This window comes from Myotis davidii, unplaced genomic scaffold (assembly GCF_000327345.1).
Source record: "Myotis davidii unplaced genomic scaffold, ASM32734v1 scaffold1597, whole genome shotgun sequence".
NCBI classification, from domain to species: domain Eukaryota; kingdom Metazoa; phylum Chordata; class Mammalia; order Chiroptera; family Vespertilionidae; genus Myotis; species Myotis davidii.
The window spans coordinates 135090-157167 of NW_006289394.1; the positions used below are offsets into that span (position 1 = coordinate 135090).

The 22078-nt window shown below is 40.9% G+C and overlaps 1 protein-coding gene and 1 pseudogene across 3 annotated transcripts in view; both read left to right on the forward strand.

The window, feature by feature from the left end:
* Positions 1 to 22078, forward strand: part of PDCD1LG2 (programmed cell death 1 ligand 2) — a 52282-nt gene that overhangs the window by 20856 nt on the left and 9348 nt on the right. For both annotated transcript variants that reach the window (XM_006761607.2, XM_015562515.1), the window contains exons 4-5: positions 6471 to 6740; positions 13488 to 13622. In XM_006761607.2, coding sequence (XP_006761670.1) covers positions 6471 to 6740; positions 13488 to 13622 — 405 coding nt within the window. The remainder of the gene's footprint in view (positions 1 to 6470; positions 6741 to 13487; positions 13623 to 22078) is intronic.
* LOC102772482 lies at positions 234 to 761 on the forward strand (annotated as a pseudogene). The gene has a single exon (XR_001513508.1). The product of XR_001513508.1 is annotated as an S-phase kinase-associated protein 1 pseudogene (transcript).

The following is a 22078-nucleotide window of genomic DNA, read 5'->3' on the forward strand; positions in this document are numbered from 1 at the left end:
TTCCAGGCAAGGCTCTTGGGGTTCCCCTAGAACACTTCCTCTTTTAGTATTGCTTTCTTCCACTTCAGAAAAGCCCACCTGTCACCCATCATGAATACAGTGCATTGCCCAACAGTGTAAAAACCTCTATAACCCCGTAAGTGGCCTTGTTCTCCACTTTTTTCTTTTGATTCTGCTGATGCCGTCCTGCTCTCATCAGCCTCCAACCCGCTCTCTCCTTGAGCCCGAGCACCATGCCTGCAATTAGATTACAGAGTTCTAATGGAGAGATATTTGAAGCTGATGTTGAAATTGCCAAACAATCTGTGACTATCAAGACCATGTTAGAAGATTTGGGAATGGATGCTGAAGGCGATGATGGCCCAGTTCCTCTACCAAATGTTAACGCAGCAACATTAAAAAAGGGCTTTCAATGCTGCACCCACCACAAGGATGACCCTCCTCCTCCTGAGGACAGTGAGAACAAAGAAAAGTGAACAGATGATATCCCTGTTTGGGACCAAGAATTGCTCAAAGTTGACCAAGGAACACTATTTAAACTTATTCTGGCTGCAAACTATTTAGACATCAAAGGTTTGCTTGAGGTTACATGCAAGACTGTTGCCAATATGATCAAGGGGAAAACCCCTGAAGAGCTTCGCAAGACCTTCAATCTCAAAAATGACTTTACTGAAGAAGAGGAAGCCCAGGTACGCAAAGAGAACCAGTGGTGTGAAGAGAGTGAAAAGTTGTGTCTGACACTGTAAGGATTGTTTCAAATACTAGTTGCCCTGGTCTATTTATAATTGTTAATATTAGGCAAACAGAAGACAAATGCAGCAGCAAATCAATTGTATTAGCAGAATTTTGTCCTCATTGCATGTGTAGTTTGGGTACAGATTCCAAACCTATGGCTGAGTTTTTTCCAGTATGATCAAAAGTAGGGGTCCTCAAACTATGGCCCGCAGGCCACATGCAAATACAAATATTGTATTTGTTCCCGTTTTGTTTTTTTACTTCAAAATAAGATATGTGCAGTGTGCATAGGAATTTGTTCATAGTTTTTATTTAAAACTATAGTCCGGCCCTCCCGTGGTCTGAGGGACAGTGAACTGGCCCCGTGTTTAAAAAGTTTGAGGACCCCTGATCAAAAGTATCTTTTTTCTTTGCTCTGAATAAAACTGAATTGTGGGTTCTCTACAAAACAACAACAACAACAACAAAAACCTCCATAACCCTAAACAAAAGAGTAATTAGAAATATTAATAACTTACCAAACTATAATGACTAACAAATCTATTGCAGATGAGGAGATATTGAGTTCTCTGTTTTCAACAAAATTGAAGAAGGCCCTAATAGATGAGCACCTGATAATAAAAGATGAAGTAATTGTTGCCATATAAACATAAGGCTTTCAAAGAATGAAATGCCTTACTTCCATCCCCACCAACTTATTTTTATGGGCAAGATTCCTTAATCCTTATAGCTATAAAAAAAAAAAAAAGGACAGATAGAAATAGAATTGATGTTGAATCTTGTCTCATTTCAACCATAAATCATATGGATCCTCTGATTCATGAACAAATCAGGAAGAAAGCCCCATTCATCCCATAAGAGATACATTTCCAATAAAAATTTATGTTTAAGAACTATCAATATTTATATTTTTATGTTTTGATTTCACATGTGCTAATAATAATGGAAATTAGATTTCAATGCAGAAGAAAGCTTTGAACACTTGAAGCCTTACAGTCACAAGAAAAAATATTTAATTTTAATAGCCACACATCACGTTTGGTTGCAAAGAAACATGGAATAATCAATAAAAGACCTTTTAATATGATGCATTAGGATAAAATCCTATAGAAAAGTGGAATGGAAATGAAGGTTCAAAGAATAAAAAGAAACAAACTAAAGCTCTGACCATTAGGGAAAAATTTTTGTTTGCACTTTTCAACAGATGGCAGTGTCTATAAAAAACTTCCTTCCATATCTAGATGACATTAGGTACATATGTAAGAATGAGATAATTGTTTTATTAGAAATATAAATGTTTCCAAACTGCTAAATGTCATATATTTTTCCAACCTAGAAACACTAAAAACTTTAAGAATCAACTTAATATGTGAGAGGGTGCACACTGCATCACAATTCTTTTCGGAGAAATGCAAGGGGGAAAAAAAGTTGACCATTATCACCTGAGTATTTTATCCTGATCAGGGATCTCTGAAGGAAGCAGAGGAGAACTGGAGCCCTAGTTAGGGTTTGCTTACATGAAATAGGACTAAAGGAAGGACGAGCTTTTTTCTTAAAATGTCTGACCTATGGTATAAACATTGAAAATATTTTTTTGCACCTTCTTTAATGTCTGGGCAACAGTTCATATTAAATATATGAAAAAAGAACTGATTAACAGATTTCAAAAGCAAAGGGGGGAAAATAGAAGGTAAGATGGCTGGAGAGTGCAGAAGAAACAGTAACAGGAGGCTGCAGCTTCTGAAAAGCCAGGTTGCAACTGCAAAAACAGTGAAAAACTTTCCAAGGGAGAAGGAATTGAGCTCACAGGTTGAGAACCGGCCTATGCAAAGAATCCCCAACAGACACAGAGCAAGTACTAAGAAGAGAAGGACCACACCAACCTGAAGGCCTGGACAAAGCATGACGATGAGGATGGGAGACAGCCAACACCTGGAATGAGCTGAGACTTGCAGAAGTACCTCAAATCAACAAAAAGGCCCTAGAGAGACAGTGCAACTTCAGCAAGTGGAGGATGGAGGAGGCATGGCTTCCATTCGTAATTACTAGAGAAATGGTCTTCACCCTAAGAAGGGACGACAAAGGGCATAGGGAGGAAACAGCCCAAGAGGAGCGATGTGGTAGTGAAAAGATGGCTATGCTTTCAGCCTCAAGCCCCAGAGAAAACACTTGCGAAAAGAACTTACTGATGGGGGCTCTGATCTTGGTGTCTTTTCTCCACTGGGGAAACAGAAGGGAATAAGGAGTTAAGGAACAATGAATATTGAAGCAGGGAAAAGCTCCTGGGAATTATAAACTGTTTAACCTGAGGTTCCTCTCCAGACAAATGAGAGCAATCCTAAAAAATTTTTGTCAGTGATTGTTAGAAATTTGTTGGAATTGTTTGAGGCTAGGACATGGAAACCTGCTTTTTTTATTTTAACCTTAGTTACAGTCATTATGATGATAAAACAAACAATACTATGTACAGCTTATCTTTATTTCAGCAATGCTAGAGTTGCCAGTAATTTATACATCATATAGTCAAAGAAAACAGAAAGCACTTAAACCAGTGGAGATTTAAATCAGGAAATCTTTTGATGGAATAGACTGAGAAGCCTACCTAGGAAGCTGCTACCACCAGTGGGCTGGAGGGAAAACAGGAAGGCAGGCTGGTGGAGCATAGGGCCCAGAGTCACATGATAGACACTAGAATCCCAGTGGGCCTGTCCAGTGGTAGCGGGAGCCAGGGAAGAAATGTAGCTGTTGCTGGAGAGACAAGTATAACACAAAGCATGGGGGAGGAATACCCTAACATTTTCCCCTCTCTCACCCTTCAAGCTTCCCATCATGTTCCTATTGGCTGTCAAGAACCCGGAATACACAGCCTGCAGGAATCAGTCTTCCTGCAGTAAAAAGCAGAGGAGAAAAATTGAGGGATGGATCTGAGGACAAACAGGCCCAGGACCCACACAGCACACACCTTGTGCATAAAATAGTGAAATGTGTGTTGAATAGTAGTAGTTACCTATATCTATAATAGACAAAACAACTAGTAGCTGCTGAGTCAGGGCCAGCAAAGGGTGATTGATGGTCTTGGGTCAACCTGGAGAGAATCTCCAAGTGCCAAGGGGTCTGTTACAGCCAATGAAGCTAGGCAGTAGTTCATTTATTTAACAAAATTGATTTTATGACCCTAGCCTGTTGGGCCTAAAGTGTGCTCAGTGCATAGGAGGTAATTAGTCACACTAGACTTTGTACTGCTTACATAATATCTGCAATATAGCTCACGTTACATTGGAAAAAAGAAAGTGAATCCAAAAACTGGTATGTAGCACTGGGTTTGATAACTATGTCCTGTGAGAAATGGTTGATAGAAAGTAATCTGTTTATCTACAAATGAACTGACTATATGGAGTTTCATTAGTTGTTTTCAAATACTGGAAAAGTTGCCTTCTCATATGGAAGAGCTAATAATTACTAACACTAATTGAGTATTTATTATGTTTTAGTCACAGAACTCATTTAATCATTCTAACTCCTATTAAGGATAAGTATTATTGTACCAGTTTTATAAATGAAAAACTTGAAGGCTCAACAGGTCATGTAACTAGCCGTTGGCTCAAGCCCAGTCAAACCTTTCAGATTCTGAAGCCTATGTTCTAACTACTGTGATTACCATGTGTTGTTCTACTAAACCAGACAAGAACCAATGGTTGAAGTCACCATGAGGCAAAATTTGACTTGGCATAAGGATGCTTTTTTCAATGAAAGTTTAACTTTTTATTGTCTAATGATGGCAATAACTACTTCTATAAGAGCTTCCATTCATAGATTTACTTAATGAAAAGTTAGTTATCTCGCAAGTTACTAATATTAGGAAAGAAATATTATTAAAAATAAAAAGGGACATTTCATAATGATAAAAAGTCAACTCAACAGGAAGACATGTGTGTACATCAAACACATAGCTTCAAAATATATAAAACAAAACTTGTCAGGTGTAAAAGGAGACATAAACAAATCCACAATTATATTTGGAGACTGAGTCATCTCTATCATAACTGATGTAACAACAACAACAAAAACTAGAAGAGTTGAACAACATAGCCATTTTGACCTAACTAACATACATGAAACTTCTACCCAACAACTGCAGAATATATTTCCAAGTGCATGCATCAAGGTATTTATCTTCCAAAGTTACTAAAGATATTTCTAGAGCAGGAAGTTGGGCTAGTTGTATTTTAAGACCACTCCCACCTCTGAAATTCTAAAATTTACTCATCTTTTCCTAAGAATAATATTCTCAATCCAGCTTCCTCATTGTGTGTTGCTGGTAGTGATGCCATTTCAGCCACTTCCCAAATATAAGAGGCTGTGGCAACATCTTGAAGTTTTATAAATGTAGACATGTTATCCTGTCCCTTCCCCAAACTTTGCTGATTCTTTTAGTTGAGCATCTCTCTCCCATCTCCATATATATATATATGGAGAGAGAGAGAGAGAGAGAGAGAGAGAGAGAGAGAGAGAGAGAGAGAGATGATAGGTAGATAGATAGATAGATAGATAGCCAGGTGCAAGCCTTAGCCCAGCTCCTGATTCCTCACCCTCCTAGCTCTGAAATCACCTATCAACTTGGCCATGAAGATCAGCTTCTTATCCCAAGCTACCCTGTGGGAGCAGGCCAGACCTTCACCCACAACACACTACTCCTATAAATTCATTTATGCTCCTCCATCCCCCCAAATTCCCCAGAGCTTCAGAAATAACCTACAACATGACTATAAGAGAACATTGTACCAAGGAGGGAAAAGTGTAGATAAGTAACAAAATGAGTATTCAGAATGCATGACTGATTATTAGTATTTGGCTCTAAGATTGGTTAGTCTAACTGGTTCAAGTCCTTCAGTAGGCTGGTTCAGAACCTGATTCTCCTTGTATACTAATTCTAGGTACTCCCAAGTCCCCCTGGAAAACACCCTTCCTCTATATTGCCCCATCCCTAGACATTTTCAGTTGCATAGAGAATCATCCTCTGATGATGATTCCAATACAAAATTGAGAATACAGTAGCTTGAAGGGCATGAGTTCAAGTCCTCCTGCATCCCTCCCTGATTCCAGTTGTTTCCTTATTTACAAAATAAGAATATGAATTTTACCTACCTCACAAGGTCCTTGTGTAGTTTAAATGACATAATGTATATTAAGGGGAAGGAGTCAGGAATTAGAGCCACTCTCCCCTGCTCCTCTCCATGTTCTAAACTAAGGGAGCAATATACACAAGAATTAATACCAAATGGGAAATGACCTCCATTTTTAAACTAATAAGTGGATAAGAACATGATTTTCCCATCTCCTTATTCTGGGGCTTCTCTGGTAATTTACACAGGAGAACATGACTTAGACTAGAGTCCTTTTGTTTCTTGTTCCTTCAGCTTAACCTAAGACTCCAGGTTTGCAGATCAGACTCTAAGGTCACTCATCACACAAAGCATTCAACCTCTCTAGCTTCAGTTACCTCCAACAAAAATTGGGAATATCAACAACACCATTTTCTGTTGTCTTGTAATACTTAAATAACTCAATGTGTGTAAAATAGCATGTCTGGGACAAAGAAAATGTTTTTAAAAAGTAAAGGCATTATTACTTAATATTGATAATGATTACTTTTTTTATTTCATATGGTATTGGGTACAGAGCTCTACGGGAATCAGAAAAGAAAGACTTATTTTTTTTCTTCTCCTGTCGTCCAGCTTCCTACAAGAAAATAAACACTCGCATCCTTCAAGTTCCAGAGACAGATGAGGTAGAGCTCACCTGCCAGGCTGAAGGGTACCCCCTGGCAGAAGTCTCCTGGCCGAATATCAGTTTTTCTGCCAACACTAGCCACATGGAGACCGCTGACGGCCTCTACCGGGTCACGAGTATCCTGCGCCTAAAGCTGCTCCCGGGCAGAAACTTCACCTGTGAGTTCTGGAACGCTGATGTGAAGGAACTTACTTCAGCCATCATTGACCCTCAAGGTAAGAGCAGCTGCCCTTCCTGACTATCAGTCACATTTCACTTGGAATGAGTAATTTGAGGAGAGTGTAATAAAGGGACTACCTATGAAGTTATGATCAGGATTTAAAGAAACTACTGAGGATAGTGAAGGACCCTGGGGCTTCAACCGTAGGGGAGCCATGACCACATTGGAGAGGTGACTGAAACCTGGCGAAGGGAGCAAGAGGACGCTGCCACTCACAGCAACTGCCAAAGGGTGCAAGTGGTGAATAAATATCCCAACCTCCTGCTCCTCCCACCCTCTGACCTCCTTCTGGTGCCTCCCATTATGCTAGATCCAACTGGCAGTCAGAGAACAAGGGAGTCCACTGATCCGGTCCATAAAGATCAACCTCTCAGAGCTCAGAACAGAGTGTTGAAGTGTAGATAATGGATCCGAAGAGGAAACAGAAAATATCCAGCACAAAAGCTAATCACTCAGCAGGATGAATATCACTTTCCTGGCTTTGCTGCCAGATAAATGGTTTGGGGTTTTGCAGGAAAACTGGCCTCTCACAAAAAGTCTTGCAGAGCTTTCACTGGCTATGCCGAATCCCATACTTTTAGAACTTCATACACTAGCAAAATGTCAAATGCTTGCCGAAGCCTGACATTTTTTTATGTGCCACGTAAGGACATTTATTTGCCAAATAAGAGCAACTAACATCTAGTGTCACAATCATTTCATAAGAGACAAGTCATTTATCACCAAGTGTGCAAGTCTCCTGGTGGTCCTATAACAAATTACCACAAACTTTGTGGGCTTAGGACAATACAAATTTATTATTTTACACTTCTGGGAGTCAGAAGTCTGAAAAAAGGCTTCACTAAGCTCAAATCAAATCGAGGAAGAATGCATTTTCTTGTGGGTTTTTTTTTCTTTTTACCAGCTTTTAATGGCCATCTGCATTCCTTGGCTCATGGACCCTTCCTCCACTTTCAAAGCCAGCAGCTGTATTACTCAGACCTCTGCTTCTGTCATCACATCTTTTTCTTTAACTCTCTTGCCTCCCTTTTCTACCTTTTAGGGACCCTTGTAACTACTGGGACTCAATAATTCAGGATACTTGACCCATTTCAAGTTCCTTAATATAATCACATCTATAAAACCCCTTGCAATGTAGGATAACATATTCACAGGTTTCAGGGATTAGAACAGGGACATCTTTGAGGGGAGCCATTATTCTACTAGCATACAAATGAAGAATATCATCTCAGAATAAAGGACATTCCCTAGTACTGGTTAATTTGACTATAGAAAATTAACTGTGTTGTCATTATATGTCACTTCTTGTCCTTTGTCTTACAAAACTGAGCCTATGATAAAGGCTATTGGACATGCAATTGTTTAGGTGTTGATCCCAGGGAGTAGAAATGAGAGGTTTAGGAGGAAAGAAGGAAAAGCAAAATCAGGATGCATTATCGAAGTTGATGTGGGCAACAGGAGCTCAAATATGCAAGGACTCCCTGAGCAGCATACAGATGGCCTCCTAAGATGTTTACTTATAGGACTTCAAGTGGAAGGACTAATGCATCTGCTTTCTCCTCCAGTGGTTGACAGTTGTCATCAGGAGTATGAACTCCCTTCCACTGTGAGCTGTGCATGTGTATGGTCTGAGTGAGCTCCCCCAGCATCTGTAGCATCAGAGTCATTCCAGGACAGAAGGCAAATATCCACTTGACAGAATCACTGACCATGAAGTGAATCAAAGCCCAACCAGGACTCTACCCAATCTGTGGCTGAACTCAGGCATCAAGTTGAGAGGAAGTGAGGCAGGGCTACAAGTCTAATCTTTGTACTGTTCAAGCCCACTCATGCCCTACATTGAGTCCACTGTCTCTGAGCCTTCAGGCAGGGAACCTGCAAAAGATATGATATGGAAAAATTGGTGGAACAAACTACTGTTCCTGCAATTGATCCCAATTGATATTTATCATCTCTCTCATCCACCATACATTCTAGATTTCCCTCACTCAGCACTTCACATGCAATAGTTATTTGCCTGGGGGACTCACACTTCAAACCCTTAGTTGCCTTACCCTTAGCTGACTCAGGTTGCTACAATTGCCTTTTCATTGTTATTAATGGGCATGGAAGTAACCAAAATCAGAATCGGTGGATCCCTGAGTTCTAGACATAGCTTTCCTTGCCTCCATTATGTAATTGCTTTCAAGTTCTTCATGGTAATTAAGATAAATTACTCCACCAATATAATAATTCTTTCCTTTCCTGCTGGTCCAATTTCCAAGCTCCCAACTGCCCCCAATTCCCTACCTACCTACACGTCTCTATACAATTCCAACACTAATGTTAGCGGTGAAATGAGGTAAAGAGAGGAATCATGCTAAGGATATTGATAGAAATAAAGACACTAGAAACATCATTTTTAGGGTCAACTTTGAATGAAAATAGTTAACTAGGCAAGCTGGCTTTTCAATAATCTTTATTTCTGTTTTTATCACAGCTAAGACTACCAGACTTGTCACCTTATGAAAATCGAGCTATAACTAATTCATACTACCGCTTTAGAGGCTTAAATACTAACAATCCCAGGGGACTTTATTTTTCCTCGACTGTCCTTTATGTTTACTCAACTATCCTTTGATATGTGGGATTTTCTGTTTGGTTAAGTGTTTTATGGAATGTGGTTTTCTAGAACACTTATATAAGGATCGCCACAGAGAAATACAGGCCTGGCTAAGATGAATTTGGAAACAACTCGAATCTGCCTTTTGCATCAGTGTTTTTTCTTGGGTTAGAGAAGTATAAGGGCAGACTGATCATTTCTCCGGAAGCCTTGAGACTGTGAGAAGTTAAGAATAAAGTAAGGCGGCCCCTCTTTCTCTGGGGAGCCAACACACCTGACTGAATAGTCAACAGTTGTGGGAGAGACCTGTGGGGCCTGCATCAAAGCCTGGGATATCACTCATGAATGCAACCAACATGGAGATGGAGAAATCTTTGCAATTAGAAATTCTCAACCTAGCTTTACTCATCCTCCCCAGCTTTAAAGTCATCCTACTATCCCCTGACATGATCCTCTGCTCCAGTCAGCTCCCCTTCCTCACCATGTACTCTCTGGTCTTGCTTGACCCTCTCCCACCGCCATGACCTCTTTGCTCAGGCATTTTATTCCACATAAGAAATCATTATTCACCAGCTCCAAGCCCACTTTCTCTCTAGGGCAGCTCAGGTAACCCCAGGATACAAGCAGTCTCCCCTCATCTTGCCTCCTGAGACCAATTGTGCCACTTCTTTGTTTGCCTGTGACTGTACTTATCTTTTCTCTTCCATTACTATTTTATTTTCCATGTATTTTAATTATTCACATGAGTCTTCTTTATACCCAGATAAAGCAAAAACAGAGTACTCTGTTGATAGTAAGTGCTCAATCAAGGTCAGACTAATTGGTTAAAGGCTTAGTCTTAGATGATCTCAGACCCATCACCCCAGCCTCCAGACTGTGTGGACAGTCAGGTCAGAGCAGTCAAATGATATACCCTGGCTTGTGGTACAAATACCTAACCACAGTCACACATCCTCCCACGGGTTCCTAGCTTCTATTTCTCAAAGGCATTTTAAGTTGTCTTATGACTATCCCCTTTCTACTCATTCTCATAAGTTCAGCTGCTCAGTGCTGATTTCTGTGACCCACCACAGGTTTTTCCAGAAGTCGATGAATCAAAGACAGCAATGAAATTCTGGGGGTGGGTGGTGCTCCCATGACTCTAGAATGGATGACCGAGCATCCTAACTTTCCATCAGAAATTAAAAAGCAGTAAAACGATTTTCCTTTCAAAACAGAGTTTAATCTGCTCAGTCAGTTGTTGCATTTTCATTAGGAAGTATCTAGTAAGACTGGAGCCCAGATTCTTATAGGGCTGGCAGAGAAGCCCTTCTAGGAGGCCTGGCAGTGACTCTGGCATTAGTCAAGCATGCGGGCTCTGAAGTCAGATGGGCTTGAGTTTCAAATCCTCTCTGCTACCTATGGCTTTGAGAACTTGAGCCACCCTAGAAGTGTCCCTTGTCCTCCTTTGTTGAATGAGGATAAATAATGGTAGCCACCTTACAAGGCTATTGGGACTGTTCAATGAAATATAATTGTAAAGTCCCTAGCACTCAGAAAAGATGGAAACAGGAAAAAGAATGGCATCTTTAGCAAGAGGCATGGCTTCCTTGTGAGTGGATAGGACTGTGAGTAACGATAAAACAAATTGCTGTCCTATACGGCATCACATCATTGTTAAGTAGCATGTAAATATTAGAAAACAGTTTAGAATACTACATATAGACTAAGAGACCTGAAAATATAGTGACTCAAACAAGACAAAAGTATATTTCTCCCTCATGTAATATTTGGAATTAGAAGGTGGATCAGAGCAGGTAAGTAGCTATATTGCATAAAGTCATTCTGTGGTCCAGGTTCTTTCCATCTTTTTCTGCCATTCTCCAGGGTGTTATTCCTGTTGAATTGTCAAGGCTGGGTCACTGCCATATCCATGTTTTAGCCTTCAGAAAGGAAAAAGAGGCATATTTAGTGTTTTAAAGCCAAAACTCAGAAGACCCATTCTCTTGGCTTGAAGTTAACTTACATGTCTGGCCACACCTATTTATAGGGGAGGCTTAGAAATGTAGTCTCTGAGAAACCATGTGTCCAGCTAACACTTAGCTAACACTAGGGAAGAAAAGCAGAATGGACTTAAGGAACAAGGGGCAGTCTGCCACAAGGTAACTGCTGACAAGGAAGATTGGGGTAGGTGGACTAAGTAGATGGTCAATTCAGCCCAACAAATCCTTACTGACACCATTCATGTAGCAGTGCTTGGCTTTATAGGGGATTCAGAGGTGACTTAGATAAAGTCTTTGCACTTCAAATACTTACAATCTAAGCAGACTGATGTTCCATTGGATGTTCAACTTTAGAAAGTCTTCAGGGATGAGTAAGCTTTTGTATGTGGAAAGGACTATAAGGGAACTGGACAGACAAGTGTCTGCATAAAGGCCCTGAGGAAGGCACTTTTCTTGTTGTGGGAATGGTGAGGGTTCCCAGGACTCCCTGACTCATGGTACAACATGCGGCAAGTGCTTAAATAGCACTTCCTAGGGGTGAAGGAGACGACTGTAATCAATGTGGGTTATCTATTGAGGTTTGGTAACTAGACTTACTGTGGTGATAATTTCACAGTATATACAAATATTGAATCATTATGTTGTACACCTCAAACAAATGTAATGTTGTATGTCCATTATACCTCAATAAAAATATTTTCTTGAAGGCTGGGTTATCCAATGTATAGATGAGCCAGTCTTTCTACTCCTTTTCCTCCTTAGTGTTCACCACACTCTTTTAGATAGAGAAAAGTATCTATTGAGCCAGAGCTTTGGATTAGAGAGATATGGGTTTGCAATTTCAGCTTTGCCACTTGCTTAGCAGTGATGACCTTAGAATCAGTGGTTCTCAACCTTCTGGCCCTTTAAATACAGTTACTCATGTTGTGACCCAACCATAAAATTATTTTTGTTGCTACTTCATAACTGTAATGTTGCTACTGTTATGAATCGTAATGTAAATATCTGATATGCAGGATGGTCTTAGGCGACCCCTGTGAAAGGGTCGTTCGACCGCCAAAGGGGCCGCGACCCACAGGTTGAGAACCACTGCCTTAGATAGATTATTTCTCATCTTTGAGCTTACTTTGTCAATTCTCAAATAAGGGGCTCAGATTAAATGATGTCTTTGCCCTTCTCAGCTAAAACTGCCTATGGTTTTCAGAAGGCACTGTGTTGGGGGAGGGGAGGCAGTGGGCAGGACTGAACCTTTCCCCCTGAGCAGTGTTTCCAGGTTTTTCTATGTTTATTTCATATATATTACTTCATGAGCACCATGACAGAGGAGCAAACTTCATGTTTATGGAAAAGGCATAGCTTACCATGGGTCCCCTACCGTTTCCCTGCAGTGAACCCCCCTCCAGCCCTGTCTTTGGTCAGCCTGGGCCCCCATTCTAACCTTTAGATATTCATAGCTCCCCTTTATAAGGTTTTCCTCAGGCTCCCAAATTACTTTCTCATCCACTTCTCTACTAAACTCATCTTTTCCACAGTGCCAGGACCTTCATTAGCTATGACAAGGAAAGGGGCTAATTATTATAATTTTCAATGACTGGATTTTGTATATGAATACTACCTATAAGATTTTATTTCTTCCACAGGATCCTATAATTCTTTGAAATTTAATAAGTAATGAATATAGATTCTGAGCACCATGACAGAGGAGCAGGGAGACAGTTTTGGACTGAGAGACTACCCTACTGGAAAGATAAAGAGAGATGATGATGATGATGATGATGATAGGCAAATAGGTAGATAGGTAGATAGATACATAGATACATAGATAGAATATGATACATGTGTCAGAATGATGCAAAACATGGAATCTGGAACAAGACAGCCTAGATTATATCTCGATCTGACGCTTACTGTATAACTCTGGGAAAGCTTCCTAGGTCTCACATTTTTTTACCAATAAAATGGGGTCATAGTTGAGCCTGCCTCCTAGGGTGGTTATGAGGAGTGAATGAGCTGGTTCACACAGGGCTCAGAGAAAGTTCCTAGCATGAGTTAGATGCTCAGTGCAAGTTGGCCATGTTGGTTATAACCCACTCAGAAGGCCAGCTTGTTGATTTACATCTGAGCTACCATGTAATTGTGGTGCTTTTCTTTCACCCAGGTGAGATGGAACCCGAGGTCCCTTCAACTTGGCTGCTTCATATTATCATCCCTTCCTTCGTCATTGCTTTAATATTCATAGTTACAATGATAATCCTGAAAAAACAACTCTGCCAAAAGCTTTCTTCAAGAAAAGGTAGGTGAGTTTTATTCACAGTAACCATGTGGACTGGGTGTCTGCAGTGAAGGGCTCTGTTTTCACCACTGGCCTCCCGCTTCCTGGTTTCATACCAAATCCACTCAATGGTTATGAATTGCTTTGGGTTTGTCCTGATGATTTTTCCCCCAGAAGAAAATGGCTCTAGTTTTCATTGAGCTAAAACTCTTACACTGAATATTTTTAAAGGAATATTTTGTTTCTGTGGCTGAAATCGTTTGCTTTATTCTTTGAGCCGAGAAGTGCCATTAGCCTCATGAGATTGGTGTTATTTTGGCAATGTTGGACAGCTATGTGGTCAGCATTCACTGGTGGGAAGATGCCAGGATCCTTTCTGACAACTCCTTCAGCTCTCAGCGCTCCTTGCCTCATTCTGGATATGAGCTGGGCTAAGCCCTCCCCTTACCCCCAGGAATCTGAATTTCCTGGTTGTGTAAGAAAAGAAGAAAAGTGTGTGAGGTAATTTGGAGATGGGGAAGCACCTGTTTGGTGGCACCCTGAGGTCTTTCAGCAGATCCCCACTCCTACTGTGCCAGCCGGGCAGGACACAGCATGCCTGCTGCCTTGGAGCGCTGGCCTGACTATCTGCAGTCCCATTTGGTGCTTCCCTAAACTATCCCTTTGTCAGCACCCAACAAGCTCCTCCCAAGATTGATACACAGCCTTGTCTGTAGAAAAAGAAATGCCATCTGGGAGTAACTCAATAGAATTTGGGGTGATCACTATTTGAGGATTGGGCGATGATTAGGTGGCTGTTTTCCCACATTTACAATCTAACTTCTATATTCTCATCTGTCATGAAATATTATCATACTCTATTTTTGCCCATTGCCCTCTATATGCATTAGCTTGGGTAATATCCACAAACCCCTCTAAGGTAGATTAAAAGGAACCATTGTCAAAAGAAAGGAGGAGGGAGAAAAGAAAAGGGAAGGAGGAAGAAGAGAGAAATGACAAAAGTGGAGGGGAAGGTTGCTCCACCATAAAGAGGGAATCACAAGTTCTTGTTGGACAAAACTTTGACTAAACAGAATTACTTCTGCAAATCTGTGACCTCAGAGTCATGGCAGATGCAGTGCAGTTTATTAGTATATTATCTTTATACCATATTTCCAGGCCTGGGGCCTGAGAACCCTTTAGTCACCTTAGAAATGAGCAGTAGAGCCTTCTGTCCTTATTTCCTTTTGGAGAATAAAGTGGAGTTATACTCAAAGGTAGAGCAGGAGAAAAATCCTCCCTTCATCCCTCATCTCAATCTCTAGAGTGAGTGAGGACATCAGTAGCTCCTGGGTGCAAGACTCAAGCACCAACTGCAGTGGAGAGCTTGTTACTAATAAGGGCTGAATGAATAAATTTGCAAGTGATTCCTTTTTTTGTTTGTTTGTTTTTAATGAAGCAGAGTGAAATCATGGTTGCCTGTATAATAACCTCCCTCTCTAACAATTGTGCATTGGAATCTGCTTTCTTACATAGGAGATACATGGATACAAATGTGGAAATGTGGTGGCCATGCGCAAAAGCTCATGTGTCACGAAAAAAGGTTGAGAACCGCTGGTTCTGTGGATAGAGCTTTAAACCAAAGTCAGAAGGCTAGATGTGGAGCTGGTGCTATCATTTATTGGTTCTATGGTCTTGCACGAATCACCTAAGTCCTTTGAGATGATTTTTCTATCTGTAAAATGGGAAGCGACCTGGGAATGAACATTTTGCAGTTGATTAATCCAATCTCACTGCCACCACCAAGGTTCAACCTGGACTAGGGCAGAACCCTCCTCACTCATCTCCCTGCATCCACTCCTGCTGTCTCCAATATGATTGACTTTCACTTTTAGCTAGCATGAGCTTTTAATTTCTCAGGTCTATCATGTCTCCTCTGATCAGATCTCTTCCATGACTTCCCATTGCTCACACACCCATTGGGAGGTGTGACTCATGTATGCAGTTTTATACGGCACCACTATCACCTTTGTTACCCATGCTTTAGCCATAAAGGATTTTCTAGTCTTCAGAGACATCCCCCTCTTTCAAATCTGAGTTTCTCATATAGTATTTGCTCTTCTTAAATTACTTTCTTTTTCCTTGTCCATCTGAGTTTGTGTCATCCATTAAGTCTCCACTAAACTATCACTTCATCAAGCCTCCCCTGAATCTACCCCCTCACCACACCCATTACATTAAATTCCCTTGTCAGGTGCTTGCCTAGCACCTAGTTCTCCCTTCAGTATACTCAGCACACAAGTACATAGGACCTATTTTAATAGCTTGAGCTAAAACCGCAATCGCATCTCTTTTCATTTTTCAATTAATTCCTCAAGCCACCAGCCTTCCCATCTTAGCAAAAAGTCCAGTGTCTCCTTCTTACAGTATGTACTTCCCCAACTCCCACAAACTGCCAAGAGGCTCACTTAGCCCACAGGGCCAGTGCTGCTTCTGAGAAAGCTACTGGGGAACTAGGTCAGTTCACCAGAGAGCCCTGGTTTTAAGCTGCTGCGGTTTCTACTACTGCCATGCAACATCCCTGTTCCCTCCAAGTGTCTCCATCCACTATGCAAAGGTACCCTTTCTGGTTCAGATCCCCACACAGACCAGAGCGATGCAAGATGACAACTCTCCTGGCTCCCCTCACATGTTCTGGCCTGGCTCCCAAAGCAGGACCCTCAGGGGCTGATAAGGGAGGAGGGCCTGCCTGCCTCAGCCACAGCTGTGCGCAGCCAGCCTCTTCTGCTCTCAAACCTTCATGTGGAGCCTGGGACACCAGTCCTGACTTCCTTCTCTGGCATCATTTCTGTTCTGAACTCCTCAGTCTATAGGAGAGAGTCCATTTTAGTCCCTTTCTGTTCAGAAAGCTCCTTGGCTCCTCAACACATTTTCCCGCTTATGCCTCAGACCAGCTCTGGACACCGAGGTTTTTGGGGAGGGCAGCCGTTGCCAGTCCATAAAAGGTTCATTTACCATCCCCCACTAAGAGGAACCATTCAACAGATCAGGGCTCCAGGGTGATACTGACATTATTGTAAAAAATAAGGTCAAGTTCTGTTTCATCTATTAGTCTTTAACCCCTTCCCCAATAATTTTTTTGTTAAAAACGTTTCTTTTTCAGACTAATTTTTTTATTTTGGTTCTATATAGTATTTTTGATGCTGGTTATGAAAACAGTTTGTAACTCGTCTTCCTATAAACCATATTTTTTTTTCATAAGTACAGGGGCTATGTTTCTCTTATTCACCAATATACGTCCAGTGTCTAACTCTAAAACATTACCTGGCAAATACAGTTCTTCAAGAAAACTTTAAACATTGAACATACTACATGCAGGTACATAGGCTAAACTTTTTGTAAAATATACTAGTCACATGTGGTTTTTAAATTTAATTGAAATAAAAATTCAATTCCTTGGTCACATATTAAGTGCCTAAATATTGCAAGTGCTTAGTAGCCACGTGGGTCTCTATGGGACAGAGCAGATATTACTAATTTCCATCTTTGCAGAAAGTTCTATTGGACAGCATTGTCTAGACCCTTTGCAGTTAATTTCACAAAAACTGCTTGAGGCAGGGAATCACGTCTACTTTGTAAATGAAGAAACTGAAGCCAGAAAATACTTCTGAAGTTATATAGCTGGGCTTGAACACAGGTCTGACTCCAAAACTTCTGGCCTTTTGTTGCAAAAGTGCTTAATAAAAATTGGCTCAATCTGAATACATTTTACATTATAATTATCTTTGGGCAATGGAAAGAAAAGGTCTCAACTCAAAGTACTTGAGCAACTTGTTCATTGACCCGCTGGGCCAATGGCAAAGCCAAGAAAATAATCCAGCAAGAATTGTGAGCTATAGAGACCAGATTTCCAAAAAAGATCTCTAGATTTCTATTTCTCAAACTCTTTATGCTAAAGAACCATTTTGGGTTTTTTTTTCAAATTTCTAATATGTTAGAATTGGTACTTTTATAATATGAGAAAATTACTAATAATGAAATGGAAAAAAACAAAGACATAAAGCAATAAGCCCAATTTTTACTAGAGTTAATAAGTATAAAATGACATTTGAATAAATATGTTCAAAAATATAACCTAGTAAAATAATTACTATAAAATTTTCTAAATGTTTACCCTGCAGTTCTATACTTATCTCATTGTGAACAAATAAACAGTTCACCTACCAGACCAACTTGTAGACCACACTTTTGGTGGCACTGTCCAAAAGGATTGACCACGGTCTTTCCAGGGATTTAAACCAAAGGCCAAATATGCAGGTTTATGATGTATAAGAACAACAGAGAATGGGAGCACTTACTTCAAGCATTAGAGAGAGGCCTCCCCTGAAACTTCAACATTCCAGGGCAATCCCTCTGAGTTAATCATTGGGCTCCTTTCAAGTACAAGTGCTCTTGGAGAAGACTGCATCGCTGAATTAGAGGCCCAAGATGGTCATGAGAGAGTTACTAAAAATCTGGTATACAGAGAAAAAACAGAATTAGAAGCAGACTGAATTTAGATAACCAGGAAACTGCAGGAGATGGGCATCAAACCCTGGAAGAAAATAAAAGTGGAAAGGAGCATGTGAAATCAGGAATTGAGAAAAATGAAACCAGGGAAATAGTGGGGAGCAGCATCCCATTATGAGAAATTTTGGCTTCCACCCTGAGTTACTTTGAACCAGTATCAGTCATTTACACCTTAGTGCAAATTAATTGATCAAATCTTCTGCTCTGTGTAGGGCAGAGGGAAGGAAGTGACAGTAAATACTAAAGCAGAAGAGGGAGAGAAAATTCTGGAGCCAGACATTTCCTGCACTGAATCCCAAATTAGCAATCCCTTGGCCTCTGAGTGCCTGGGGTCAGGGTCAGACAAAGGAATGGCAATGGGAGCCTTCTTTGTTCACAATCTTGCCAATGGTATGGTTTTATATTACTCATTGTTCAGGCTGACTTCTCAAGCCACTGAGACATTTAGACTTCTATATGTGAATTTATTTGGATTTACTCTTTTTATCTATAATAATAAAAGCCTAGTATGCTAATTAGACCAATGTCCTTCCGGACATCCTTCCAGACAAAGCCAGGACTGTGAGTGAAGCCTGGGACCCAGGTGCCAGAGGGAAGCCAGTGCTGGCAGCAGCGGGGGGCGGAGGGGAGCGGGCGAGGGAGGGAAGGAAGTTCTACTCTTGCATGAATTTCATGCATTGGGCCTCATTAGTTCCAGGTGTACAAACCAGTTATTAGACATTTATATAACTTACAAGTGATAGCCCTGACAAATCTAGTACTCATCTGGCACCATACAGAGTTATTACAGTATTGTTGATTAGATTCGCTATGCTCTACATTACATCTACATGATTATTCTGTAACTACCAATTTGTACTTCTTAATCTCTTCACTTTTTTCACCCATTCCCCCAACACACCTACCACCTAGCAACCATCAAAATGTTCTCTACATATGAGTCTTTCTGGTCTGTTTGTTCCTTTGTTTTGTTTTTTAGATTCCACATATAAGTGAAACCAAATGGCATTTGTCTTTCTCTCTTTGATTTATGTCACTTATAAACCTATCTAAGTCTATCCATGTTGTTGTAGATGGCAAGATTTCATTCTTATTTATGGCTGAGTCATATTCTATTGTATATGTGCACCACTTTTTTATCCATTTATCTACTGATGGGCATGTAAGTTGCTTCCATCTCTTGGCTATTGTAAATAATATTGCAATGAACATATGGATGCATATGTATTTTTCATTTAGTGTTTTGGGTTTCTTCTGATAAATACCCAGAAGAGGAATTACTGTCCTCTTTTGTCTAGTTATAGCCTTTGTTTAAAAATATATTTTGTCTGGAATCATTATTGCTACCCCAGCTTTTTTGTAATTTCCATTTTCATGAAATATTTTTTTCCATTCTTTTACTCTCAGTCTGTGTCTTTTTTAAATTATTATTGATTTCAGAGAGGAATGGAGAGGAAGAGAGAGATAGAAACATCAATGAGGAGAGAGAATCATTGATTGGCTGCCTCCTGCACACCCCCTACTGGAGATCGAGCCCACAACCCGGGCATGTGCCCTTGACTGGAATCAGACCAGGGACCCTTCAGCCTACAGGCTGGCGCTCTATCTACTGAGCCAAACCAGCTAGGATAGTCTGTGTGTCTTGATCTGAAGTGAGTCTCTTATAGACAGCATATGTAAGGGTCTTGTTTTTGTTTCCATTCAGCCACTATATATCTTTTGAATGGAGCATTTAATCCATTTGCATTTAAAGTAATTGTTTATATATATGTATTTATTGCCATTTTATTATTTATATTTTTAACTTTCCTTTTCCTTTTTCTTCTTAAAGAAGACGCTTTAACATTTCTTATAATACTGGTTTGGTAATGATGAATTCCTTTAGCTTTTTTCTTGTCTGGGAAGCTCTTTGTCTATCCGTTGACTCTAAATGATAGCTTTGTTGGGTGGGATAATCTTGGTTATAGGTCCTTGCTTTTCATTACTCTGAATATTTTGTGCCAATTCCTACTGGCTTGCAAAGTTTCTGTCGAGAAATCAGCTGGCAGTCTTATGGGAGCTCCCATGTAGGTAACTAAGAGCTTTGCTCTTGTTGCCTTTAAGAATCTCTGTCTTTAACCTTTGGCATTTTAATTATGATGTGTCTTGGAATGAGCCTCTTTGGATTCTTCTTGTTTGGGACACTCTGCACTTCCTGGACTTGTATGTCTGTTTCCTTCTCCAGGTTAAGGAAGTTTTCTGTCGTAATTTTTCAAATAAGTTTCTATTTCTTGCTCTCTCTGTTCTCTTTTCAGCACCCTGCCTGATGTAAGTGTTGGTAGGTTTGAAGTTGTCCCAGAAGCTCCTTACATTGTCCTCCTATTTTTTTAATTCTTTTTTTTTTTTTTTTACTGTTCTGATTAGGTGTTTTCTGTTTACTTATCTTCCAAATTGCAGATTGATCCTCTGCTTTATATACTCTATTGTTGATTCCCTATAAAGTATTCGTCATTCTTCATTTTTGACTTTTAAAAAATGTTTTCTAGCTCCATTTTTATGTTTCTTATCTCTCTATTCAACTTATCAGGAAAACAAGAAACATAATTTCATCTTCTATAGATTGTTTCCTATATGTTTGTTAAAAGTTCTCACTGAGAAGTTCATTGATCCTTATAACCAGTGTTTTAAACTCTGCATCTAGTAGATTGCTTGTCTCCATTTTGTTTAGTTCTTTTTCTGGAGTTTTTTCCTGTTCTTTCATTGGTACATGTTTCTTTGTCTCTCATTTTGGCTGCCCCCCTGTGTTTGTTTCCATGTATTAGGTAGAGTTTCTGTGTCTCCTAGACTTGGTAGAGTGGCCTTATTTATGTAGTAGGTGTCCTATGATGCCCAGTGGCACAATCTTACCCAATCTTGGAATTCCAGGTGCACCCCCTGTGTAGGCTGTGTGCACCCTCCTGTTGTATTTGTGTCTTGATTGCTATTGGCATGTCTATGGGAGGGATTCACCCACAGGTCAATTGGCTGCAGGGACTAGCTGTGACTATTATGGAGGATCTGCTGTGCAGGGCTCACCCCATGGAGCAGGACATTCTTCAGTGGGGCTCTGGTGCTGGCTGTGTCTGCCCTTTGAGGGTGTCACTCATGGAGGTGCTTGGGTGTGGTCTGAAGCTGTCTATAGGGTGTGCTGACTCTCGGGCCTCCTGGGAAGTGCAGACCAAGGTCAGCCACCACCTGTGCCCTTCCCGGAATGAGCTATGGAGCAATCTTCAGATGGCTACTAAATATGCTGAGCTTAGAGGTGCCCAGGAGAGGCCAAGATGCGAACCAAGCCTGGATGCTGCAGTGCTGGAACTGAGGCCACTTAGTGAGAGGTAGGGGTTATGCCAAGGCCAGATGCTGCTTGTTTGAAAGATTCTAGGAAAGTCCAAAGCATGAGCCAAGATGGTTGTTTGTATGGAAAAGCCACTGGAAATGGCTTGGGTGGGCCTGCAAGTTGGGTGGGGTGGAGTCTCAGGGAATCACCAGGGCAGGGTAAACAATGTGAAGCCAGGTTGATGGAGACTCAGTATGGAGCCCACCTGCCAGCTCTGTGAGAGGGAGGGTTCATCAAAGGAACAATGGCCTCTGTCAGCACTTCTGTCTGGGAGAAAGCTGTCCCTCCAGCCCTTGCTCTGATACCACACAATTCAGTTCCTCCCAATGTGTCCCGCACATGCCTTTCAAGCTGCCACCACAGCACTGGAGCTCAGAGTGAGCGAGTCTGAGCAAGTTCGTGCATGGACCCTTTAAGAGGAACTGCCTGAGACTCCAGGAACCCTCCATCTTCCTCAGCCTCAATCCAAGCTGGTTTTCACAGCCAGAAGTTATGGGGACTTCCCTTTCTGGCACTGGAACCCTGGGCTGGGGAGCCTGGTATGGGACTAGGACCCCTCACTCCTCAGGGTGCA